Below are 23,147 nucleotides of genomic sequence, written 5' to 3' on the forward strand. Positions count from 1 at the left end.
TCTGTGGCCCACCGACGATGGAAGAGGATGGATAAGATCGATATGTACATGACGAAATCGTCCTCGAGGGATGTCAAGCTTGCCCAGTGGTGGAGTGGGGTGGTGGCCGATTTTGTTGCATTGGCATGGGACGCAGCTGCATGCCTATTTCTGACAGTCCCATTTTATATTTTTCTAAACGAAACGCTCGGAGATGAGCCGTGTAGTGGCATGGTCGCCCAGGTGAGTGAGGTTAAGCAGAACGTCGAAGGCCTGCCGACACAGGGGGGGGGGGGGGGGGGGGGAGGGGGGGGGGGAGTGATGGGCATATGGGCATAGGGTAGCAGTAGAAGAGTCGCACTACATCTCATCCACAACGCTTTAGTAAACACAAAGGATGTTTAAGTGGCCAAGAGAAGAGCTTGAGATTCCTCATCGGAGGCTTGTAGGGTGGCCAGGTTGGATAAGTCAATGATCCGTGAAATAGTATTGATCCACGAAAAAAATCTGCAGCAGTGTTGTTCGTTACTTTTATGTACTGCACATCGGTTGTGAATTGGGAGCCTAGATCAAACTGATGGAAAGGCCGTGGAGGTGGGTCCTCAGGGGAGGGGGGGGGGGTTCAGTAAGCATCTGGGAGTGGTTTGTGATCCGTGAGGATGAAGAACGAGCGACCCTCCACGTTGGGGCAGAAGTGTTTGATGGCCTTGTAGACCGCAAGGAGTTCTCTATCGAAAGCGGAGTATTTCCTCTGAGCTGGTGATATTTTTTTAGAGAATAAATGAAGAAGGGTAATTGAGTCTGCCTTGCGTTGCTGTAGTACTGCTGCAACTGCGATGTCACTGGCGCCCGTAGAGATGAGCAACTCGGCCGAGGGGTCGGGGTGGACAAGTGTCACAGCATGAGCTAAAGAAGTCGTTAATGCATTGAAAGCCTCCAGCAAAGGTGCAGTCCAGCGAACGGGTTTGAGTCCTGAAGTTCGTTTACCCGACAGTGAGTCTGTCAGCAGGGCCTGCATGGCGACGGCAGAAGGCAGGTGACGATAGTAGTAATTTGTTGTGCCCAGGAAACATCTGAGTTCTTTGTAAATAGCCGGGGACGGCAGTAAAGTGATGGCGTGCACATGAGATTTGGGAGGCTATATTCCGTCGCTGGAGACAGTGTAACCCAAGAATGTGACGGAATGCTGACGCAACTGGAATTTTTCTTTGTTGACCTCGACGCCGTTGGAGTTGAAGGTCTGGAGGACCATGGATAAATGATTTTGGTGTTCCTCAGCTGACTTGCTGAAAATGAGTATGTCATTCAGAAAATCAAAGCAAAAGTCGAAATGTCATAAGATGGAGTCAATGAAACGCAGCCACGTTTGTGCTGTGTTTTTTAGACTGAATGGCACGAAGTTGTATTGGAACAAATCAAGCGGCATGGTAATAGCTGTTTTATGGACGTCATCCAGCGCTATGGGAATCTGGTGGTAGGCTCGTTTACAGTCAATAACAGTGAAGATTGTAGCGCCTGATAACACATGAGTGAAATCATTTGTGTTAGGCACAGGGTAATAGTCCATGTCAGTATGAGCATTTAAACATCTGCAGTCGCCGCACGTTCGGAAAGAACCATCGTGTTTGAAAACGAGGTGGATCGGTGAAGACCAGTTGTTGTCTGACGGTTGCAGAATACCTGACCTCCAAAAGTTTGTTAATTTGCTGCCGGGCTGCACGCAACTTAATAGGGTTGAGGCATCTAACGTTGTGCCTAATAGCAAGGGCGGCAGTGGTAACTATCTTGTGTGTAATTCCGTCAGTGATGGAAGAAACTGATAACTGCACACGGGACTGATCAATGTCCTGACGTGAAGTTTTTGGATGGGTAGGGCCCGACGAGGCATAGCTGTTAGTGCAAGTGGGAAAAGGCAGCACGAAAGTCACATGTGTAGTATGTGACCGCGGCGTTTGCTTGTTTGGAGAGGGCGGCTGCGCGCGCAGCGCGGAGGAGGTCGGAACGCATGGCGACTGCCTGCTGTCAACCTTGCACTTGGGACCCGGCGTTAGCAAGAGTGGTGTTGGCGTGGAACAGCGATGGCCGCCGAGTCACATGGTTGGCGCGCGAGAGATGGGGAATGTTTATCAACACGCGGGGCAGCTGCCCGCGCAGTGGATGTGGTATCGTGCGCGCAACTGTCGTTAGAAACACTCGACCACTGTAGAACAACAAAGTTTGAGGTTAATGTGGCTGGAGATCACGAATCACTATGGAGTAATGGAGAGCAGGCTGTTGGCGAAGGATTGAAGGGGCCTGGCAGTCATAGTTGGGCTTCCAAATTTTCGAACAAAGCATTGGGTGAGGTGGCCTTGGCTGCCACGCCATGTTGATTTACAGCACATGGCGTGTAAACTGTCCCCGCTAATATCTGCATCTACATATATTTCGACAACTACCATACATGTGCACACAGTACAAGATCTAAGAACAGACTGAATTAACATGGCAGCTTGGGTAAGCGACCTGAGTCCCAAAGATTAATGTTGTCTAAGGTCAATATGACCTATCAACGCCACACTCATATACTGACGAGTCATAAAATTAAGACTCCCCACCATGAGAGTGAAAGCTGCCTGGTGGCAGCAAACAACCCTCATGTGTTCCTATTTTGACCCGATCACATCTTCAATTATCATTCTACTGGGCACTGGATCATTGAGATGGTACTCTGGATCACTGTAAATAGATTGCCTTGTCAGATAAATTACATTTTTTTCTTACAACAAGTCAATGGCCATGCCCAGATACACCATCATCCAAATGAACAGCTACTCGAAACATGCAGGCCACTGGGTGCTCTATTATGCTATTCAAGTATCCAAAGGAACACATCTAGAGCACTATCAGGTTCCAGCTCAGTGCTCACAAACCACTGGCTTGTGATTTACAGTAACTGCCTGATCTTTACATAGACATCTGTTGCTCCTTATCTCCAGAAACCTACCACGGTAACACCTCTTTAACAACTGTCCACATGATACATCTGTTCTCTCCCAAAGTATGTGACAGGTTTAAGGTCTTGGTCTCTAGGTGGCATTGCTTGTAGACTCCCAGATCCATGGGCGTTAGCAATGTCATCTTTATAATTGTCACTGGATAGAGTTGGCACAAGTGACCCAACCTCTGGATTGGTAATCCTCAATATGTAATTAGAGTTTTTTCCTTCACTGTTTGTAGTGACATCAAATCACTTAACACTGTTGTCAGTAGTTTGGCAATTTCTGCAGTTACAGTGAAGAATGCCTTTAATGTGTCTCATTTACTGCTGATCTAGTGACTTACGTATTAAATTAGTAATACTTTTCTACAATGTTGAAATCATCCATTGAAGCAGCCATGAAGTTTATTTCATAAAATTAAAACTTTTGTAAATGGTTAGGTACAAATATGAACTTCTCCAAAATATGGTATATTACTATTTAGTGGAAATGTTCATTCATTAATTGCATATTAACATCTCCTATTACTGTGTTTTTGTTTTTAGACTTATAATGCTGATAGAATGGTGCCAGACTCTGCGAGCACTGCAACAGCTCTCTTCAGTGGTGTAAAGACCAATTTTAAAGTAGTTGGCGTTGATCAACATGTAAACTATACTGATTGTGCTGCATCACTGGACAAGACTCGCTGGCTGCATTCTGTTCTGAAATGGGCACAAGATGCTGGGAAAGATACAGGTTTGTGTTATTTAGATGGAAGATATGCCAAATGACTGATCTGCATCATTATTCAAAAGCAGATAGAATATTTGCTTTTCTGCCACTATAGGCTTTGTTACTACAACCAGAGTAACACATGCAACACCAAGTGCTCTCTATGCTCACACTGCCAGCAGGGACTGGGAATGTGAAAGCAAGATGCCAGCATCAGCAAGTCACTGCAAAGACATAGCACGACAGCTTGTGGAAGATGAACCTGGGAAAAATATTAAGGTTAGCTGCAAGAGGTTTAGTTTAGTAATTTCACACTGCAAAGGTGTTAGATTGTTACATGACAAGCAGAAAATGTGAAAGAAGTTGAAATTAATTCCCTGGCCAATACCCAATGAAAACTGATGATAACAGGTGGGCATATCAAACCAGTACCCAGCATTATGCTACAAACATAAATATGTAACTTCTGAATGCCGCATCAAAAGGTGAGTTTGGAAAGACTTGAAATCTAGTTTATGAAAATAAAAAAATATTTCATAATTGACTGGTCATAGTTATTATTCTATTTTGTTAATGTTTACAATCATGGTATTGTAAAGTACCTGTTACTGATAACCTAAAGCTTAAAGAGACACAGCTGTTCCAGCAGGCAGAAACCACACAACTGCATAACTATAGAAAGCCTTTGCAGTTTGTAAACTGGCTCCACAAAGTATAGAAGCCTTGTAAGTGAAACACGTACATCCTCATATGAACTACCACAGAAAAAATTGTATCTAATTTCATTTCTGTTCTCATGACTCTTTATAGAGAAAATCTGCAGGCAGATAGGTGAAATGTCAATAAAATGGGGCCTTGTATATGGCCACAAACAAAGCCCAACATTATCATGATTAAAACAGCAACTGTGTAGAATACCACATAAATGGATGCATTCTGTCTCCATCTCAAGCCACACTTCATTATACAAAAAATGAAATGAATGTAGGTAAATGAAAATTTGTATTAATAAATTATGCTCCACTATGTCAGAGAAGAAAACACCTTTAGTGATAATAGCTCAGAAATGGAGGTCAACACATGAATTGAGGAACCAAGATGCCTTATGAGACTTTGTTATATTGGACTCATCATCAATTCAAAAGGGTGAAAATGCATCTCTTTGCTAAATGATAAGCATTTCTAATCAAAATGGTGTTTTGTTGAAGGTTAATGATTTGCATTTTAGTGACCCAACTTGAAAGAGCAGTTCCCAAAAGGAAGTCGAAGATATACCTGCTCAGTAAGATAAAAGGAACTGTGGACACTGGAATGTGGAAGAAAGTTAAGAAATAGTTCCTGGATGCAGTCAGGGCAAATCAAACAACTTCAGAAGCACATCTTGCATTGGCAAATCAATGACAGTTGTTGCTGTACTGTTGTTTTTAATCTTATCTATTGAAATGTCTGAGGAAATCGTGAATCAAATTACATCTAGTGATGTGTGCACCATAAGGAGAATATGGATAGATGGTAAATAGGTGCCAACCAAACACAACTGTCCTTTCTCTATATGGAAGTAACTAACTGCCTTATCAGTTGCTAGTGATAGAATGCCAGGTACAGGTATCATTATGTATATAATTTTGCAACATTAAACTGAAAGTTATCCTTCACAATACTTTAAATAACATTTATCTTAGGGAAATTAAACAGATTCATGTTGTGGGGTTGGGGGGGGGGGGGCTGTAATGCCTCTCTTAAAACTAGGAATGCTTTCCATATCTCCAAGTAATTACTGCAGTGTTACTTTATATCCAGGGAAAGCCTGCAGTGAAAGTTGAAATATTTTTTCTCTTATTCAGTACAATTAAAGCAGTATTAATTTCATCCCAGTGATTTCTACTGTATTCCCAGTGCCACCGAACCACAATTTACCATGTGTGAGCAATGGAAAATGTACATAAAAAAATATTTAAAAAAGCGCAATACCATACATGGACGAGACACAAACCAGAGTTGACAGCTATCCCAAGTACAGAAGACGGTCACCCAAAAATGGTGGCTTCACAGCAAAAAGATGAACATGTGGCAGTAATCAACTGGAAATAGATAATCAGAGGATAGTACCTTATAACACACTACTTTTGAAAATGTTCCAAGTACACATAAACTTAGAATACTGAACTTCAGTGAAATCCCTCAAATATGTCCGTAAGTATGTGAAAGATGGCAGTGACATGGCAGTATTTGATTTAGCCAAAGACAGTGAACAACAAAACAGGAATGACAATATCCTCATGTATCAAACAGGGAGATACATCAACAGTACCTAAGCTGCATGGCAGAGTTCAGTTTTCGTATGCGTGAATGCAAACCAGCTGTGCAACATCTAGCAGTACATTTGGAAAATGGACTAGCAGTACACTTAGAGAATGGATAGAGAGTTTACTTCACAAAAGACACTGCCAGAAAAATTGTGAGTGAACCACCTCAGAACATGACATTAACAGCTTTTTACCAATTGTGCCAAATGGGTTCATTCACTCAAAAATTACTATGAACACAACATTAACAGCTTTTTACCAATTGTGCCAAATAGGTTCATTCACTAAAAAATTACTATATGTTGACATCCCTGCCTATTATATGTGAAACATAACAAGAAAAATCTTTCAACACTGAAAACAATGAATTCCTGTAGAAGATCATTCAGGAATCATGGAAACTGACACACTAGGCCGAGAATACACCATACATCCGAACAATGCTGGATGTTTCTGTCTCGAGATGTCACCACTCGAAATACAGGGACCAACAAGTTTCACAGATCTCAAGACTGTTGATGCTTACCTATGTCAGATGTACAGCGAAGCATGACAATGCTTAAGACTACTGTAGAACGGCAGCCACTGGGAATTAACATTAGAAGAAGCCTCACTCACAGCCTCAGTTGTGCAAATGACAGACTTATTCACCCTTATTGTAACAACATGTAGCCTGTTCAATCCAAAAAAATCTATGGGACTTCTTCAAAGAGAGTATGAGTGATGACATATTTTACCAAATCTGAAAAGTTCATCTTGAACTGACCATTGAATTCAATAATGACACCTTCAGTGAAACACTCATTCACGTAGAAGATAAATGTTTAGCAACAAGCAACCAGACCTTAGTACAACTTAGGATGCAAACACCATGTAGAGGTGCTATCAGTGTGTTAAGCTTCAAAATTACAAAGGAAAAGAGCAACATCAATGAACTACTTCAATACATTGCCCACAACAAACCACTCCTCAATGACAAGCAGAAGGAAATTTTCAGCATTATCATGGGCTGGATCAACAACAACAACAAAGGTGGAATTATTTACTGGGATGACCAGGCATCACTGGGAAAACGTTTCTAATAAATCTGTTCCTGGTGGAAGTGTTCATTGTACATCAGCATGGCAAGTAGTAAGGTACCGTAAAGATAATTCATTGTTTACAGATTTATGTAACTATTTTTCTGAAAATACAAGAAGTAAGTATTAAGATATCAATAGCAAACAAATAACAGTTATTTAATATAACTCAGGAATCAGCAGCTTATTTCAAACTAGCAGCTTTCACTCTAATTTACAAAATTAAATGCGAGAGGGAACCCAAAGTCTGCTGAAGAGTATTCCCATTGAAATTAGATGAAACAATTACATATGCAGAGGCGGTATGTGAATAGTGTGTGGAAGGGAAGGAGGTATATGTTTTTATTAGATGCAGGGGCACAGCTGACAGTAGCCAGTAGAGACCTGCTGGGTCAGAAGTGATGGAACCCACCACATTATACATCTTCTGGGGTGGGGATAATGATATAAGGCAATTGGGGTCAGTGAAAGTAAATCTCTGGGTAGAGGAAGTCAGTTTTAAGCAGTGTGTGAAAGTAGTGCCTCATGTGAGGGCCATAGCATGATCATACCATAATTGACCTTTGGCAGCATCTCATGGAGTGTAGTGGGAAGACATTCTAGCTAGGGGAAGCTGTCGTAAGGTGCATACAGTATGGAGCCAGACTTAAACAGTTGATATGTTAAGCATAATAGAACTGCTGGAAGAGAATGATGTATTAGATTCAGTGAGCTGTTTGATTAAAAGGAGTATTGTATGCATATGGAATAAGGATGGCTGGAAGGTAGTACTTGTCAATATTGACAATTTTGGTGCCGAAGTAGTAAAGTTGACAAGAGGATGTTCGTAGTGAGATTGGGCATTCCAGAGGAGGAGGATTGCTGTATGGAAGGTGTAAGCCATAAACAGCCACAGGTCACCAATAAGATAGCATCACATAACAAGGTGGAGCATGTAAAGGGAGTAGAGATAACTCAGATGAAGAAGTTATTGGTAGAATTTGAGGATTTGTTTTACCTGCAATTCCTGTTACGCAACACAGAATTCTGACAGGGTGTGGAGCACTGATGTACTGCAAACTGTACAAAATACCACAGTATGTGGAATAGATTCTGGAGTATTTTATTAACCAACAGTTGGTTGATGGGGCAACAGAAGAGAGTAATACTCCAAGTGGAGCAGGAGTTGTGACTGTGCCAAAAAGTTTATGGACAGTTCCAAGAAATACAGATTTTGCAGTGATTATGCCATCTTAGTAGTAGGCTGTAATGGATGCATGCCCCATACTCAACATCACAGACACCATTGGTAACTTAGGGCAGTGCTGGCACTTCTCTACCATGGATTTGAGAAGTGGATACAATTAGTTGGAGGTGGTTCCAGAAGATTGACTAAAGACTACTTTCTTGTTACTCTGGAGTCATTACCAGTATCACAGGGTACTGTTCAGGCTGAAGACTGCTCCTGCATTGTTTCAGCATTTGTTGGATGGTGTGTTAGAGAGGCTGAATATTGCCATTACCTGCACAATATAACTGTGTTCTCAAGGGACATGGAAGAACATAGACAACCTTTGAGAGAAGTACTGAAGAGGTTGTAGGCTGCACACCTGATGTTTAGTGGAGAAGTGTCATTTTGTGTTATAGGAAACAAGCTACTTAGGGCACATGGCTAACAAAGATGGGATGAGAACAGATCCAAGACTGGTAAGGGCAATACACGATTTTCCAGTGCCAAAGATGAGTAAAACACTACAGCGATTTTTGGGACTCTTGAACTATTATAGGAAGTTTGTGAGGGGGGTTCACTGATCTAGCACACGCACCCATGCAATTATGGGGAAATAATACAAAATTTGTGTGGATGGAGTAATGTCAGGGAATATTTGAAGAGCTGAAGAGATTTTTGATGTTGAGTCCATTGTTGATGTTGCTTGATTTCCAGAGAGAGTTTATATTCACCTGCAACACATCTAATCATGGTCTTAGGTGTGTTTTGAGTCAGATCAATCGTGAGGAATACCCTGCTGTTTTTGCACTGAAATAACTTAACAGTCTTGAGAGAAACTATTCGATCACATAGAGGGAATTGCTTAGCCCCATATATGGAGTGACTTACTTTGAATGTCACCTTTATGAGAAGTAGTTTAATGTTGTGACTAATCATGCTGTTTTGAAATAGTTATTAGGATTGAAGGGCCATCCAGCAGACTAAAGAGATGGGCATTAACACTTGTTGAATTTGACTAAGAAGTTGTTCATGTTCCAGGAAAGAAAGATGGAAATTCAGACAGATTAAGCAGGAAAGCAGCAGTGGTACAAGTACTGGGTCAGTGCTTTGAGGAATGGCAAGCAGTCACTGAAAGCAACTGCAAGCAATATAGGATTTAACAGAAGTTCAGGATATGTGACAGTCTGCTGTGCAAGGTAACAAGGCTAGGATCATGAGTAGCAGTATAGGCTAAGCTGGAGGAAGAAGTTCTAAGGGAAGTGAACGATCATGTGTTGTCTGGTCATGGAGAATGCAGAGCAATGGACCAAAGGGTAGCAGAGAAGTATCGGTTGAAAGGAAGTACAAGAGATGTGGATCATTATGTGAAGAATTGTCTACAGTGTGCACAGAACTTCGACTTGTATTGTGAGTACCATTACAGAGACTACCAGAAGCTTCAAAACTGTTTCAGATGATTGGGTTGGGTTAGATGTGTTAGGACCATTCAACTGGTCTCCAGTGGGGAATTGTTTTGTGCTGACAATTATTGATCATTTCTCTCAGTATGTCTAGGTAGTACATGCTGAATCAGCAGACAGTTACAGATGATGGTCAATAGGTGGATACAGAAGTCTGCAGTACCAGAAACGATGATTACAGATCAGGGTCCAAACTTCATGTTGGGCTTGATGAAGATATTATATCATTTATTATGTGTGAAGATATCAAGAACTAGTCCACTTCATCCTCAGTCAAATGAAAGTTTGGAATGACTGCATTGGATGATTGGGAGGGTGCTGAGTTACTATGTGAATGACTGGGACATATCTCTTTTGTTTGTAGTGTGTGCATACAGTTCAAAGGTCCACACCAGTAGTGTTGTCACCATAAGAAGTGGTGTATGGAAGAAGAATTCCATCATAATTTTGTATGATTAAGGTAAAAAGAAGCAAGGACAGAGAGACAGCCGGTGAATTAATGTGAACAATGAGAGAGGTATGGAAGGGAGTACAGAGGGTGGGCACCACTGCATTGGAGAGACATGAGGAAGCATACAAATGCATGGGAAGCTTACTGCAGTATGGAGTTGGTAGTGGGTGATGTTGTCTAGCCCTTATACACTGAAAGGCAACATGAAAAAAAATTGTGATAAGGTGCTAAGGTCCTTATCAAGTTATAGAAACCACATCACCATTAACAGTGAGCTAAAGTTGCTGACAAGGTTGAAAATAGTGTGTGTTGGACAGCTACAACCATACAGAGGTGCTCTGGAGTCGATCCCAGGGATAGTATTTTTATTTATTTATTTGTCCATATAATTCTCTTTTTAAGTACATATATTGTACACAGGATATTGGACAGAAAACCTTTTTAGCTATTGGATTTTCAAATGTCAAACATAAATTTTATAAATTTTTATGACAAATTGGATCTATACAGTTAATAATTACAAAATTTGAAATACTGTATATTTATAACTTATTTCTACAATTAAAGATACAAATTAAATTTTTTCTTGCATAAGACACTGCGAGAGTAAATAGTAGCAGTTTTTCAGAAGGTAGGATGTCACAGACTTCTTAAAGCTTTGTAGTTCAGTAAGAATTTTTATATGTCTTGGTGATCTGTTGTAAAGTTTTGTTCCTGCATGATATACACCTTTTTGGCATGATGTGGTGTTACAATGATTGACATGTATGTCACTGTCTGACCTGGTACTGTAATCACGGACACTTTTGTTTTGAGGAAAAAGGTTTTCTTTTCTCAGTATACTTTTTTTGACATGCGTGATGACTTCCAGTATATAAATGCAGGGAAGGGGTAGGATCTTCAGATCTTTAAAGAAAGGTTTGCATGATTTTCTGCTGCTCACTTGTTTCATTATTCTTATAATTGCCTTTTGTTTCCTGAAAACTGTTATGGCCTGATGTACATTTCCCCAGAAAATGATGCCATATTTCAGTATTGAATGTATACGAGCAAAGTATACAGCCCTAACTGTTTCTGCACTAGTACTGTTGCAGAGAATTCTTACCACATAGCTCATTTTTGCTAGTTTTGAATTTAGGGCTGTGATATGAATGTTCCATTTAATATTTTCCTGGATATGAATCCCAAGAAATTTAGTTTCATTGACAGAATGTTTTGGTTATCTATACATATTACTGGTTGGGCCGGATTTTTATTTTGATCAATGTGGAAATTCATGAGTACCGTTTTTTGGGGATTAACTATTAGCCTGTTTCTGGTAAACCATTCAGACACCCCTTTTGTAATATCTTTTGCAGATGCAGTAAGATTTTCTTCATTATTCCCTTCAATCAATAGACTGGTCTCATCTGCAAACAGTAGTGGTTCAGAATCCCTAACGTGTGATGGGAAATCATTAATGTAGACCAAAAAGAGAAAGGGACCTAAAATGGAGCCCTGTGGAACACCATGAGTTAATCCACATGGTTCTGAAACGTGTACCTGGAGTTCATTTCCTTCTGTGTACTTAATTTCAGTTACCTGAGAGCGATATTCCAAATATGATTTGATCCACTGATTTGGCACACCTCTTACACCATACCATTCAAGCTTCCTCAGGAGTATAGAATGATCAATCACATCAAAAGCGTTTGTTAGGTCCAAGAATAAACCTGAGATATTTCTGTGGTTGTCCACTGCATTTAAGACATGGTTTATCAGATTGAAAGTGGCAGTTTCAATTGATTTCTGTGGTCTGAAGCCATGTTGACCTCCAGAAATAATATTATTCTTGTCAAAGAATGTAATTAGTTTTGAAAGGAACATTTTTCCAATAATTTTCGAAAACCCTGACAATAGAGACACAGGCCTACAGTTACCCATACATTGATGGTCACCTTTTTTATATAGGGGTATTACTTTTGCCATTTTCAGTTGCTGAGGGAAGACACCACGTGATAAGGATGAATTGCATATGTCCAATAAAGGTGAAAGTATTTGTCTTGCTGTTGTTTTTATAATATAATCTGGAATATCATCAATACCAGTTGAATACTTACTCTTCAGTGAATTAATGGTATTTAGGAGCTCTGTTGGGCTTACTGGACTGAGAAACATGGATATATTGTTTATTTCAATAGATGAAAGTTCTTTCCATGTTGTATTAGGTAGATTTCCAAATTTTTCCTTCACTAATTTCCCAGCAACAGTTGCATAGTAAGAATTCAAACTATTTGCAACTTCCCTAGGGTCAGTAACATTCTTGCCATGATGTGATGTCACAATATTTCTGTGAGTTGTCTTCTTCCCAATAAGATCCTGCACTGCTTTGCACATGGACTTAGTTTTACTGGATGACTTCAGAATATATTTGTCATTTTCTTTAATTTTTGCCTCCTTTATGATGCGTTACAAAACTAGCTTGTATTTTTTGAAATAATTAATAAATTCTGGACTGCTGTTAGTTTTAGACTGCAGAAATAGTTCCCGCTTCCTTTTACAAGATACTCTGATGCCTGGTGTAATCCAGTTTCTTAATCTATCTGTGCTCTTGGAAATAACTTACCTTTGTGGAAAAGCTAAGTCAAAATTATGCTTGAAAATGTTCCATCTTTTCGTTAGTATTAGAGGTATCATATACTTCTCTCCAAGATTGTTCACTGATTAGGTACTGGAAGCATTCAATATTTTTCCCACTATAAATCCTTTTATGGATAACATTTTCTATACTTGTCGAAATGTGATTTACAGGTATGGTCAGTAATTGCGAAAGGTGGTCACTATAGCCGGTATCAAAGTTTTCTGATGTAGACTTGTCTGTGTTTACACATACCTGATCAAGGAGAGTGACACTAGTTTTAGTTACATGTGTTGGAGAGCTAACAGTAAGACAAAGATTGTAGGCTTTTATAATATTTAAAAATGTTTCCCTGTGAGGGCTATGGCTCAGAAAGTCAATATTAAAATCACCACATAGTACCACTGTTTTCCCAGTTGTCTTAAGTTTGCCGAAAGCAAGGTTGATTTTTTTGAAAAAGACACTTATGTTGCTAACAGGAGATCTATACACACATAAAATAATAGTGTTTTCAGACATTAATTCTACAGCTGAGATTTCTAAGTCTCTTTCACAACCAAGTTTGCAAACAAATGTTATACTCTTATAACCTACATTTTCTTTTACATATATACAAGTTCCCCCATGTTCTGATTCCATTCTACAAAAACAGTTTGCAAGGTGAAAATGTAATATTTTTAAGTACAGAGTGGAAGAAGAGGAAAAAGCAGGATGGAAGAAGCAGAAGGGTACACAGGAAAGTGTGAGTCATCCCTTGCAAGAAGTACCAAATGCACATTGTAATCAAGGAATTAGCATATGTATTTTTATTGTGTTTATTAATGTTCATTTAGAATATTATGTGCAGGACACTGGGAGTAGTATGTTAAAAGTAACTGCATGAATTTTGTATCAGAATAGGGATTCTTTAGTTTTACTTTTGTGAATGGTTCTGGCCAGTGGCAGCAAACTTCTTAGTGGGAAGTGAGAATGAATCAGGCATGATTATATGTGTTGTTTGGGGTTATGTGCTGGTGACAACAGTGTGTTGGTTGGTTGGTTGGTTGATTTGGGGGAGGGGAAGAAACAGAAAGGTCATTGGTCCCTTAGGATTAGGGGAGGATGGGGAAGGAAATTGGCTATGCCCTTTCAAAGGAACCATCCCAGAATATCCCTGAAGTGATTTAGATAAACCATGAAAAACCTAAATCAGGATGGCTGAACATTGATTTGAACTGTCGTCCTCCTCAATGTGAGTCCAGTGCCCTAACAACTGTGCCACATCACTAAGTTGTTGGTTAAGATACTGGTGTTTGGAAGACATGTAAATTTTAAGTGCTACACCATACACTCCTACTTGGTGACATTAGGAACCATAGGAAAATTTGTGCAGGTGAGAACAGGTGGTGTGTTGCTGATGTCTGAAGGAGGAGACAGTCATGGATTGATAACAGAGAAAGAGCCATGACAATGCCAGAGGGGGAAAGTTACAGTATATCCAGCGTGTGTGATCCAGATGAGCTTAAACACATGTACAGTACAGTTTTTCATGGGCAGACAGGGGGTCAGCATTGTATGATGGATATTGTGGAACCTAGGCCATATTTCCAGCAAGAATGTCTGCATTGGATTTATTCTGTATATTACAGTGTAGTAGCAGTAGTGAGTTGCTATGAGCAAGGAAGGCTCACGGGGTTGTGGTTGTTGGAACTGAATGATAGTGGGTTACCAGTTAACGGTGCAGCACGCGTCATAGCAGGGCCAACTTTCCATTTACCAGTCATGATGACAAGAGTTACTCATGTGAGCATAGCACAGCTGCAACTGTACTGGTTGAGCAAGCCACTAAAGATGCTCTCTAAGCAGAACTGAACTTTTCTGAACTATATGTGGAATCCATACCTGATCCATTCCCTGAACCAGTTAATACCCACCCAAGATGGGTGAATCTCTGGGTGGCAGTTAATACATCACTTTAAACAATATTTGGAAGGGCAATGATGACCGTGTCATGACACCTAGTGCTCTAGCGACTAACTGTGCTTTGCACAGCCTTCATTTATTTAAGATGGGGAGCTGCCCAACAGACTGATCTACCAGTAAAATAGATCCCAGTAGATTGGATTCCTACATTCATCTCCCAAAATATTAAAATTCACCATACACCCAGGTCCAACCTCCCCCCCTCCCCCCTCTCCCTAAAACACAAGCATTATAGCCCACAGTTGCAGTTAATATAGTCTCATGGTACAGTCTAATTACATTCAAGGGCAAACAAAGCCTACTGTATCCCATATTGATGTTTTTATTCATTATACAACTTCCTTTTCTTGTTACAAATTCTATGTGGACCTTGAACGTCCAGTGTTCATCCAGCAGCTTCCCTAAATACCTGTTGGTGGTATGTTTTGGCATTATCTTTCTGATTTACTGTAATTGGTTGGTCCAACCTCCCCCCCTTCCCCCTCCTCCTAAAACACAAGCATTATAGCCCACAGTTGCAGTTAATATAGTCTCATGGTACAGTCTAATTACATTCAAGGGCAAACAAAGCCTACTGTATCCCATATTGATGATTTTATTCATTATACAACTTCCTTTTCTTGTTACAAATTCTATGTGGACCTTGAACGTCCAGTGTTCATCCAGTAGCTTGCCTAAATACCTGTTGGTGGTATGCTTTGGCATTATCTTTCTGATTTACTGTAATTGGTGGGTTCCCAATAAGTCTTCCTTTAAGTAAAAAATTTGTCAACTTTTAATTTCCATCTGCTAGTGCCATTCATGCACAATTCCAAAGAGTTTGCTACAGTTATTTTCTAGCAAATCTCACGCCTGATATGCACTAAAAGTAACACGTCATGAGCATATGATAAAACTACCAACAACTCTAAATTGTTAATCTATCCAGAATTGGTACTAAGTTAGCGTCCCAGAAGTGGGGACTGGAAACTGAGTTCTGAGGGCATCCTTTCATAGTATGTTTGCCAACTGTTGATGCAGGACTTGTAACATAATTTATTGGCCTCTGCAGTAGTCCAACAGACACTAGTGTGGCATTCTTCCATATTAGGGTTGTCTTTAATACAAAAAGCGGTGCATAATGCTATTACAAAAATTTGGATTTCTTACCCAAAGATATAAAATGTCTGACAGAGATATAAGTTAAATTTGAAAGCAAACTGAAAAAGTTTCTCATTGACAACTCTTTCTATTCCATGGAAGAATTTCCATTTTTGTAATCTATAAAAGGTGATGAGTAGGAATTGTAATTTACATCTGTATTTTAAAACATCTAAGTACACTTCTGGAAAATGAAAAATGAACACCATGAATTCATTGCCCAGCAGGGGGAAATTTTATTGACCCATTCTTAAAGGCATATATAACACACATTCGTACAGACAGAGCCATATGCATGTGAGTACTGTTAACAGAGCATGCACACTGTCAGCACTAGCACAGATTATACCTTCCTATTGCAGCAATGCAGGTTGCAATTCTCCCATGGAGACGATCATAGAGGTGCTGATTGTAGTCTTGCGGAATGGCGTGCCACGCAGTTTCCACCTGGTGCCTCAGGTGGGCCAGATTTCCTGCCGGATGTGCAGTCCACACAAGATGACGTTTCATCTGGTCCCAAATATGCTCAGTGAGGGACAGATCCAGGGATCGTGCTGGCCAGGGTAGTTCACGTACACCTTCAAGAGTGCATTGGGTGGCACGGGATACATGTGGACATGCATTTTCCTGTTGTAAAACCACATAACCTTGCTGGTCCATGAACGGTAGCATGATGGGTTGGGTGACGGTCTGAATGTACCGTGCACTGTTCAATGTTTCCTCGACAATCACAAGCAAAGTACGACCAGCGTAGGATATTGCTCCCCTCACCGTGACGCCTGGAGGCTGGCTAAACGATGTTGAGGCATGAGTGGAATATGCCCTCACAGTATGCAGGCCATAGCCCTGCTTCATGGAGACGGCTGTGGTTGGTTCTTGCTGGTACCCCTGGAACAATGGTGTCCCTAAGTTGTCAGGTGATGGTACGTTCCAGTATGGCACTTTGTAGGAAGTGACGGTCTTGGTGTGCATTTGTGTGTCAGTGCTTTCCGGACTCAGGTGGATGGGCATGCGCACCTTCTACTGACCACTGGCAACAACATCGATGCACTGTGGAGACCTCATGCCACGTGTTGCGCAATCTGCGGTACGTCCACCAGGCCACCCACAGGCCCACTATAAGCCCTCGCTCAGACTCAGTCAGTTGAACGAACGATTCGCGTACATGCTGTAGTGGCATGCTAACAGTGTTGCGGACACAGGTAGAGTTCTGTATGCTATGACAAACTGGCTAATGCTGTCTCTGGCAGCGACCAACTGCTGAGCATCTGACAACATTCCAGGCCAATAACGCAGTTCCTGGTGTGTCCACAGAGCTGTGCATTTGATCATCGCATGCACCGCTCTTATATAGTGTCCAGTGCAAGTATGGTGGGTCTTATTCACTTGCGTCAATATGTTCATTTTTCATTTTCCAGGAGTGTAGATAGGGTATACTATGTTTGCAGAAGAATGGATGCCTCAAAACATGTATAAAAGAATATCCAACTATGACACACTAGTCACACTGTTAGTCCTCTATTTATCAGAGTGCTTATCCCTAATCAAGAAGACTCCAATAATAATCCTCTAATTACAATAAAAGAAATTCCTGTGAAAAGTAGTGGGACCAGGGGTCTTACTAGTTGGGAGGGGATGGTACAAACCTAATAGTGAACTCTACCAACAACAAAAAAAAACCTCACTGATGCCTGCTTCATATGAGACAAGACTTAATAACCAACAGAGGTGACCACCATTTAGCTATTGAAAGCAGATGTTTCCTAACATTCCTTACAAAAGTTAACTCCAATAAGACCAGGAAATGGTCTGAGGAATGGAAGATAGAATTCAACAGGAAAATGAGTAAATATTGGGCTAATAGAAAAAATTAAACTTCAACAAGAACACCAGAATGGTACAAATCAGTGCAGCAGAACACGAGCATTCTAGAGCAAAGGTGAACGAAAAAAGTTTAAAAAAATAAACTAGTAAATTGTCAGCAGGTAACCATATTTACAAATAAATGTGTCCTGTAAATATAAAATGATGTGTTCCACATCATTATAATTAATCATACAAAAAAATCCATAATACATGAAACTATCTCCTTTTATCTCCATTTGGCACAGGTCTTACACATTTGTGTGATATTCATGGATGGACTGGACAAATATTTTTTATGCAATCTCCTTTGTATACTGACTGCATTTTCCCAGTATGTCATCTATTATTCATACAACTGATCATGTGTGATCAGTTCATTTCAAATCCCCACAAATTGTTGCACACAGTCAGTTGTATCAGTTGATTGTTTCTTGGGCATACCAGGTGGGGGAGGGGGCGGGGAGGCAGCTGAGTTCCCCCCTCCCCTCCCACCCTTCAAAAACCCGATCTTCATAAGCTGAACTCACATCTTGTCCTGCTACAAAAAACATACATATTACTTCAGTATCAGTTTGAAGAAAGGCAAAATGTGTCATGAATGTTGATTAGGCAAGTGTACCCAAAATGGTTTGTTATGAGTTCTCAATATTTTTCCCTATTTACCAAGAAACTAATATCAGTCCCACTCCCCTTTTTTCCATTCCCCAGATCCTGGGTACATTCATGGACTGATTCCAATTGTGAGCCATTGATACTGCAGCCATAGGATACAACATTTTTTATATTATGTGAAGTGCATAATTTTACATTTCAGAACACGAATAGCAAAGAAAGAAACTCAGATCCCAGTTCTTTATTTCTGGACAGTTAGTTAAGATGACACTTCTGTAACTACTGATGCACTTTTTGTCCTTTCCTAGACGAAGGGGAGGGCTCAGAATTACCTCCCTCTATGGGATGAGATATTTTTCAGTCTGCCAAATTGTATTATATATCTCTAAAAGATATGATGTCAGGTTGCTTCTACATGGTGCATAGGACTTGGTCATAACCAGGCACAGTGTTACAAATCTCACTCAATATAAGATCTAGCTCCCATGTTTTAAAGTTGAGCATTATTTGACCTAAAATCTAGCCCAACCCTCTCTATAATCACATAAGGATGATGGTATGCTGGCTGTAGGAGCAGACTGGGCTATTGTGTCGTCCATATTTCCAGCTGCTGTTCAGTGATATCTCTCCAATACAGCTATTGTAGGTGGCCAACTATTTTACAAGAAGTTTTCTGATGGTTTCTCAGAGTCAGTTCACATCAGTTCAAATGGCTCTGAGCGCTATGGGATCTAACATCTGAGGTCATCAGTCACCTGGAACTTAGAACTACCTAAAACTGACTAACCTAAGCACTTCACACACATCCATGTCCGAGGCAGGATTTGAACCTGCGACCGTAGTGGTCGTGCGGTTCCAGACTGAAGCGCCTAGAACCGCTCGGCCACAGTGGCTGGCTCAAATCAGTATTATTCATTAGAAACTCTTCCTTCTTACTCCTTTCACTATTTTGTCCTGCCTTTGCTCTTGTGAGGTGGAAGACTGTGGGGTTATCTGTATTCGTCATTCATTTGACTGTTTTCAGAGGTATGTGTCTGCCTCTGGGTTCTGAGCAGCACTCCCAACTCCACCAGGAAACAGGCTGTATATGTAGCATACCCAAAGACTGTAAAATTAATGGATCATTTGCATTACAGATCAAATTCATAAAGTGGCCCACACATTCAGGATGCTGTCACAGCAAGTTGGCTGTGTGGTTTCCAGTTAGCATTCCTGAGCGGTCAGTTTGGTAGCTTTCTTGCAGACACTACATGAACCACTAAGTGTATCCAGATTAAGAAGTTTTCACTTGAGTGCTGATTCTGTCTGGATTGGCTTTTATATCCTCAATCACTTTTCACAACAACAAAAGTTTACTTTGGGCCATGTGAATTACTGACTGAAACTTCCATAGAATCACTTTCGTATACTTCATATGTTAATCTCCATAGCAATCAAATGTGTCAACAGTAAGGGGTACAACTTTATTAAAGAGAATTTACTATGTTTAAAATGGGAGAAAGGATGTTCAACAAGGTGTTACCTTTACATGTCCAGAAGACCTCAGAATCAGTCATAATATACTTAATATATGCAATAAAACTTCAAAATGGAGCACTGCCTACTGGAACAACAATTGAGAAACAAGCAGAATGGCTTCAGAAATGCCTTGGGAGAATATGCAGTTGTAGTTGGAAACCATAATTCCTGCAACTCAAGTAAAGGTCTTGTTCCTTAGTAGGATACCATGAATACTGACATAAAATAACTGCAAAAAGAAGTAGTCAAATGAGATAAACTGGTGTAAGAATCATCATTGAGCTAAATTCTGATGGGCTTGAAAAATTTCTGACATTACTATAGTTTTCAAATCACTAAACTTAATGGCATACATTAAGGAAGGTTTCCTGCATCTAAAAATGTGGTAATATGATTCAGGTCCATTGTTAGGCAATGTGATACTTGCAAGTAATCTGCGAAAAAATGTGGGGATGCAGCATACACTCATGTATTTTCTCCTGGAATTCTGCATCAGTTGCTCTGATGATCCAGCACAAATAATGTAAAACTGTTTGCTGTTTTAAAAGGACATAAACTACAGGAGAAAGAGGTCACAAAGTGAGTATCATATGCAAAAACAAAGGAGTTGCATGTGAATAATTTAGGAGTGAAGGAGATAACTTACTGAAAAGCAGATCAAAAGTCATCAGATCATCTGGCACTCCTCCAGTCTGGTTAGGCTGAGGGGGACCCATCAACTGAAGTAATGAAGTACAAAGTCCACCAGTCAGACTCAGTTGGTTACTTCTCAGAAAACCTGAGCTGTCATATGTTTGCAACCTCATCAGCAAGCAAAAAGTCAGATATAGGCAGACCTCACTGGCAAAATAGTTCCACTACAGTGGAACCTAAATGGGTTCCAGAAACATATTGAGGAACTGAAACTTCCTCCATGAGAAAGATCAATGTCACTAATAGGCATATTTTAAAGGTATTGACGCACATTGTGCAAAATAGCTGTAGGATAACTACATGCATTCTACACCTACCACTAATGTCAATGTAACAAAGAGGCTCTTTCACAACTCATGGAAGAGCTCCCCCATCTGTTCCTCTTCTCCTATGTCAGGACTATGAATGTAATATGCTGTTGGTCTTTGTTACCATTTATTCACATGGTGAGCAGTAGAGATCCTCATGCCTTCACCCCAGACAAAGCCTGCAGTTTAGCATTGCTGCCAGGTAATTATACACCAAAGGTCTCTCAGTACACTCGGAAGCCCTGACAGAAACTCTACAGTAGAAAAGTTAGTATGATATATGAAGTGATGAATTTCTTCCTTCCTGCTTATGAAACTGACCGTGATGGCACATCAGCAAGGTGTGCTGGCACTGTCTGTACCCGAAGCCGGAAAGAGGGGATTCATCAGCCTGCATACAGATTTGGTTGTCTCCTCTATTAGAGTGTATTATGGTGGCTATCTACATGGCTACCTTTTTTTATCATGTAGAGACCTGAAGATGGGGCACTGTAGCACCAAAATCAACTACCTGGTTTATCACAGAGCCCTTAAGATGGTGCATTGTAGCATTAAAAAGCATAGAAAATAAAGTTAGACCTGTAAATACAACTGAAAGATTCATTCACACTAAATCAAAAATTAGAAAAAATAGATGAATTTACTGTGTGAACTCTACCTTAGTTTGGTGGTGACTGACTGTGACATTGTCCATAGTGCCTGAGTTGGGCATTCTGACTTCTCCTTCACAGAATATTTATGGGCTCATAAGGTCTGTTGTAAATAATGCACTACAGTTCAAAAGGAACAATAATGTACATGTGATTCTTCAGGTTCTCCTGGCGTATTTCTAGCTCAAACAGTCAACGGGTGTACTGATGGTGCATAGTGTCCAATGGGCGCAATACTTCAGCAATCAGACATGTCGCCATCCTCATGTGTGCTGACAATCTGAGCTCCTGAGGGCAGGCGGATGTATTAAATCCCCTCCCCTCATGAAGCATTATCTCTGCAGTCTGCACCTGCGTGTCAGCGGCATCAGCGTCTGTGGTGGTGTCTGTGTAATTGCCTTGTACGACCTAGTCACCCATTCGTTTCCTTTGCTGAGAGGATAGGTGCCACCACCCTGCGCAGAGGAATGGGGTGCTAAAAACACTGGTGCACAGGGTGCACACCATCTCTGATGCAGAGAGTCTGCCCCAAAAGCTGGAACACATCAAAACTCTATTCCGGGAAAACGGGTACTCGAAATGGCAGATCTGCCCCACCTCTACAGTACAGCGTGTGGAGACAGAAGAAGTCACAGAGAAACCTATAGCCAATGCATATATACCATATACTGGCGCACTATCAGGGAAAATAGGACGAATATTGAGGAAACACTGAGTAGAAACTGTCTTTTGCCCACCAAATAAAACACGAGCATTATTGGGAAGTGTTAAATACAATCTCAGTTTGCAGAAGGTCGGCATATACCACATTCAGTGTCAGTGTGCGAAGACATATTGGACAGACAGAGCGCACCATTGAAGATCATTGCCGGGAACATCAGAGGCACACTCGACTTGGGTACCCCAACAAGTTGGCGGTCACAGAGCACTGTTTGTCCGAAAATCACGAAATTGACTCCCAACAGACCAGGGTCTTGGCACAGATGTCTAAATGCTGGGACAGCATCGTAAGAGAGGCTATCGAAATTCATAACAGGGATACACTCATCAACCGTGATTGCAGCTACAACCTCAGCAGGGCATGCGAACCATCACTGAGACTAATTAAAAAGACGCTCAGCAAAGGAAATGAACAGGCAACTAGGTGGATGAGGCAATTACACTGATGCCACCACAGATGCCAACGCCAGCATCTCAGCGACCGCTGACACATGGGCATGTACCACGGAGAGAACGCCTCGTGGGGGGAGGGGATTTAATACGGCCTCCCGCCCTCAGGAGCTCAGTTCGTCAGTGCACCTGATGATGGCAACATGCCTGAACACCAAAATATTGTGCCCATTGTACACTATGGAGCAGCAGTACACCCATTGACTGTTCGAGCAAGAAATATGCCTGGACAAACTGAAGAACCTCATCATATTCCTCTACGGGGAGGAGATGTATCGCAGCATGAAGAAATTCAACAAGATGTGCCATCAAAGGAGCCGGCTACTGAGTGCTCTTGCTTTTCTGAAGAGATGTGGTGCCAATAAGGTTGTGCCAAACTTTGCTAAGGTCACGCATCACATCGATTCTGCAGCAGCTAAGAGAATTATGAA

General features: G+C 40.9%; 1 protein-coding gene across 1 annotated transcript in view; it reads left to right on the forward strand.

Moving 5' to 3' along the window:
* LOC126299100 (alkaline phosphatase-like) overlaps positions 1-23,147 on the forward strand; it is a 233,252-nt gene that overhangs the window by 180,423 nt on the left and 29,682 nt on the right. Inside the window, exons 3-4 of the mRNA XM_049990774.1 lie at positions 3,506-3,698; positions 3,790-3,953. Coding sequence (XP_049846731.1) covers positions 3,506-3,698; positions 3,790-3,953 — 357 coding nt within the window. The remainder of the gene's footprint in view (positions 1-3,505; positions 3,699-3,789; positions 3,954-23,147) is intronic.

The sequence above is a fragment of the Schistocerca gregaria genome, chromosome X (assembly GCF_023897955.1).
Source record: "Schistocerca gregaria isolate iqSchGreg1 chromosome X, iqSchGreg1.2, whole genome shotgun sequence".
NCBI classification, from domain to species: Eukaryota; Metazoa; Arthropoda; class Insecta; order Orthoptera; family Acrididae; genus Schistocerca; species Schistocerca gregaria.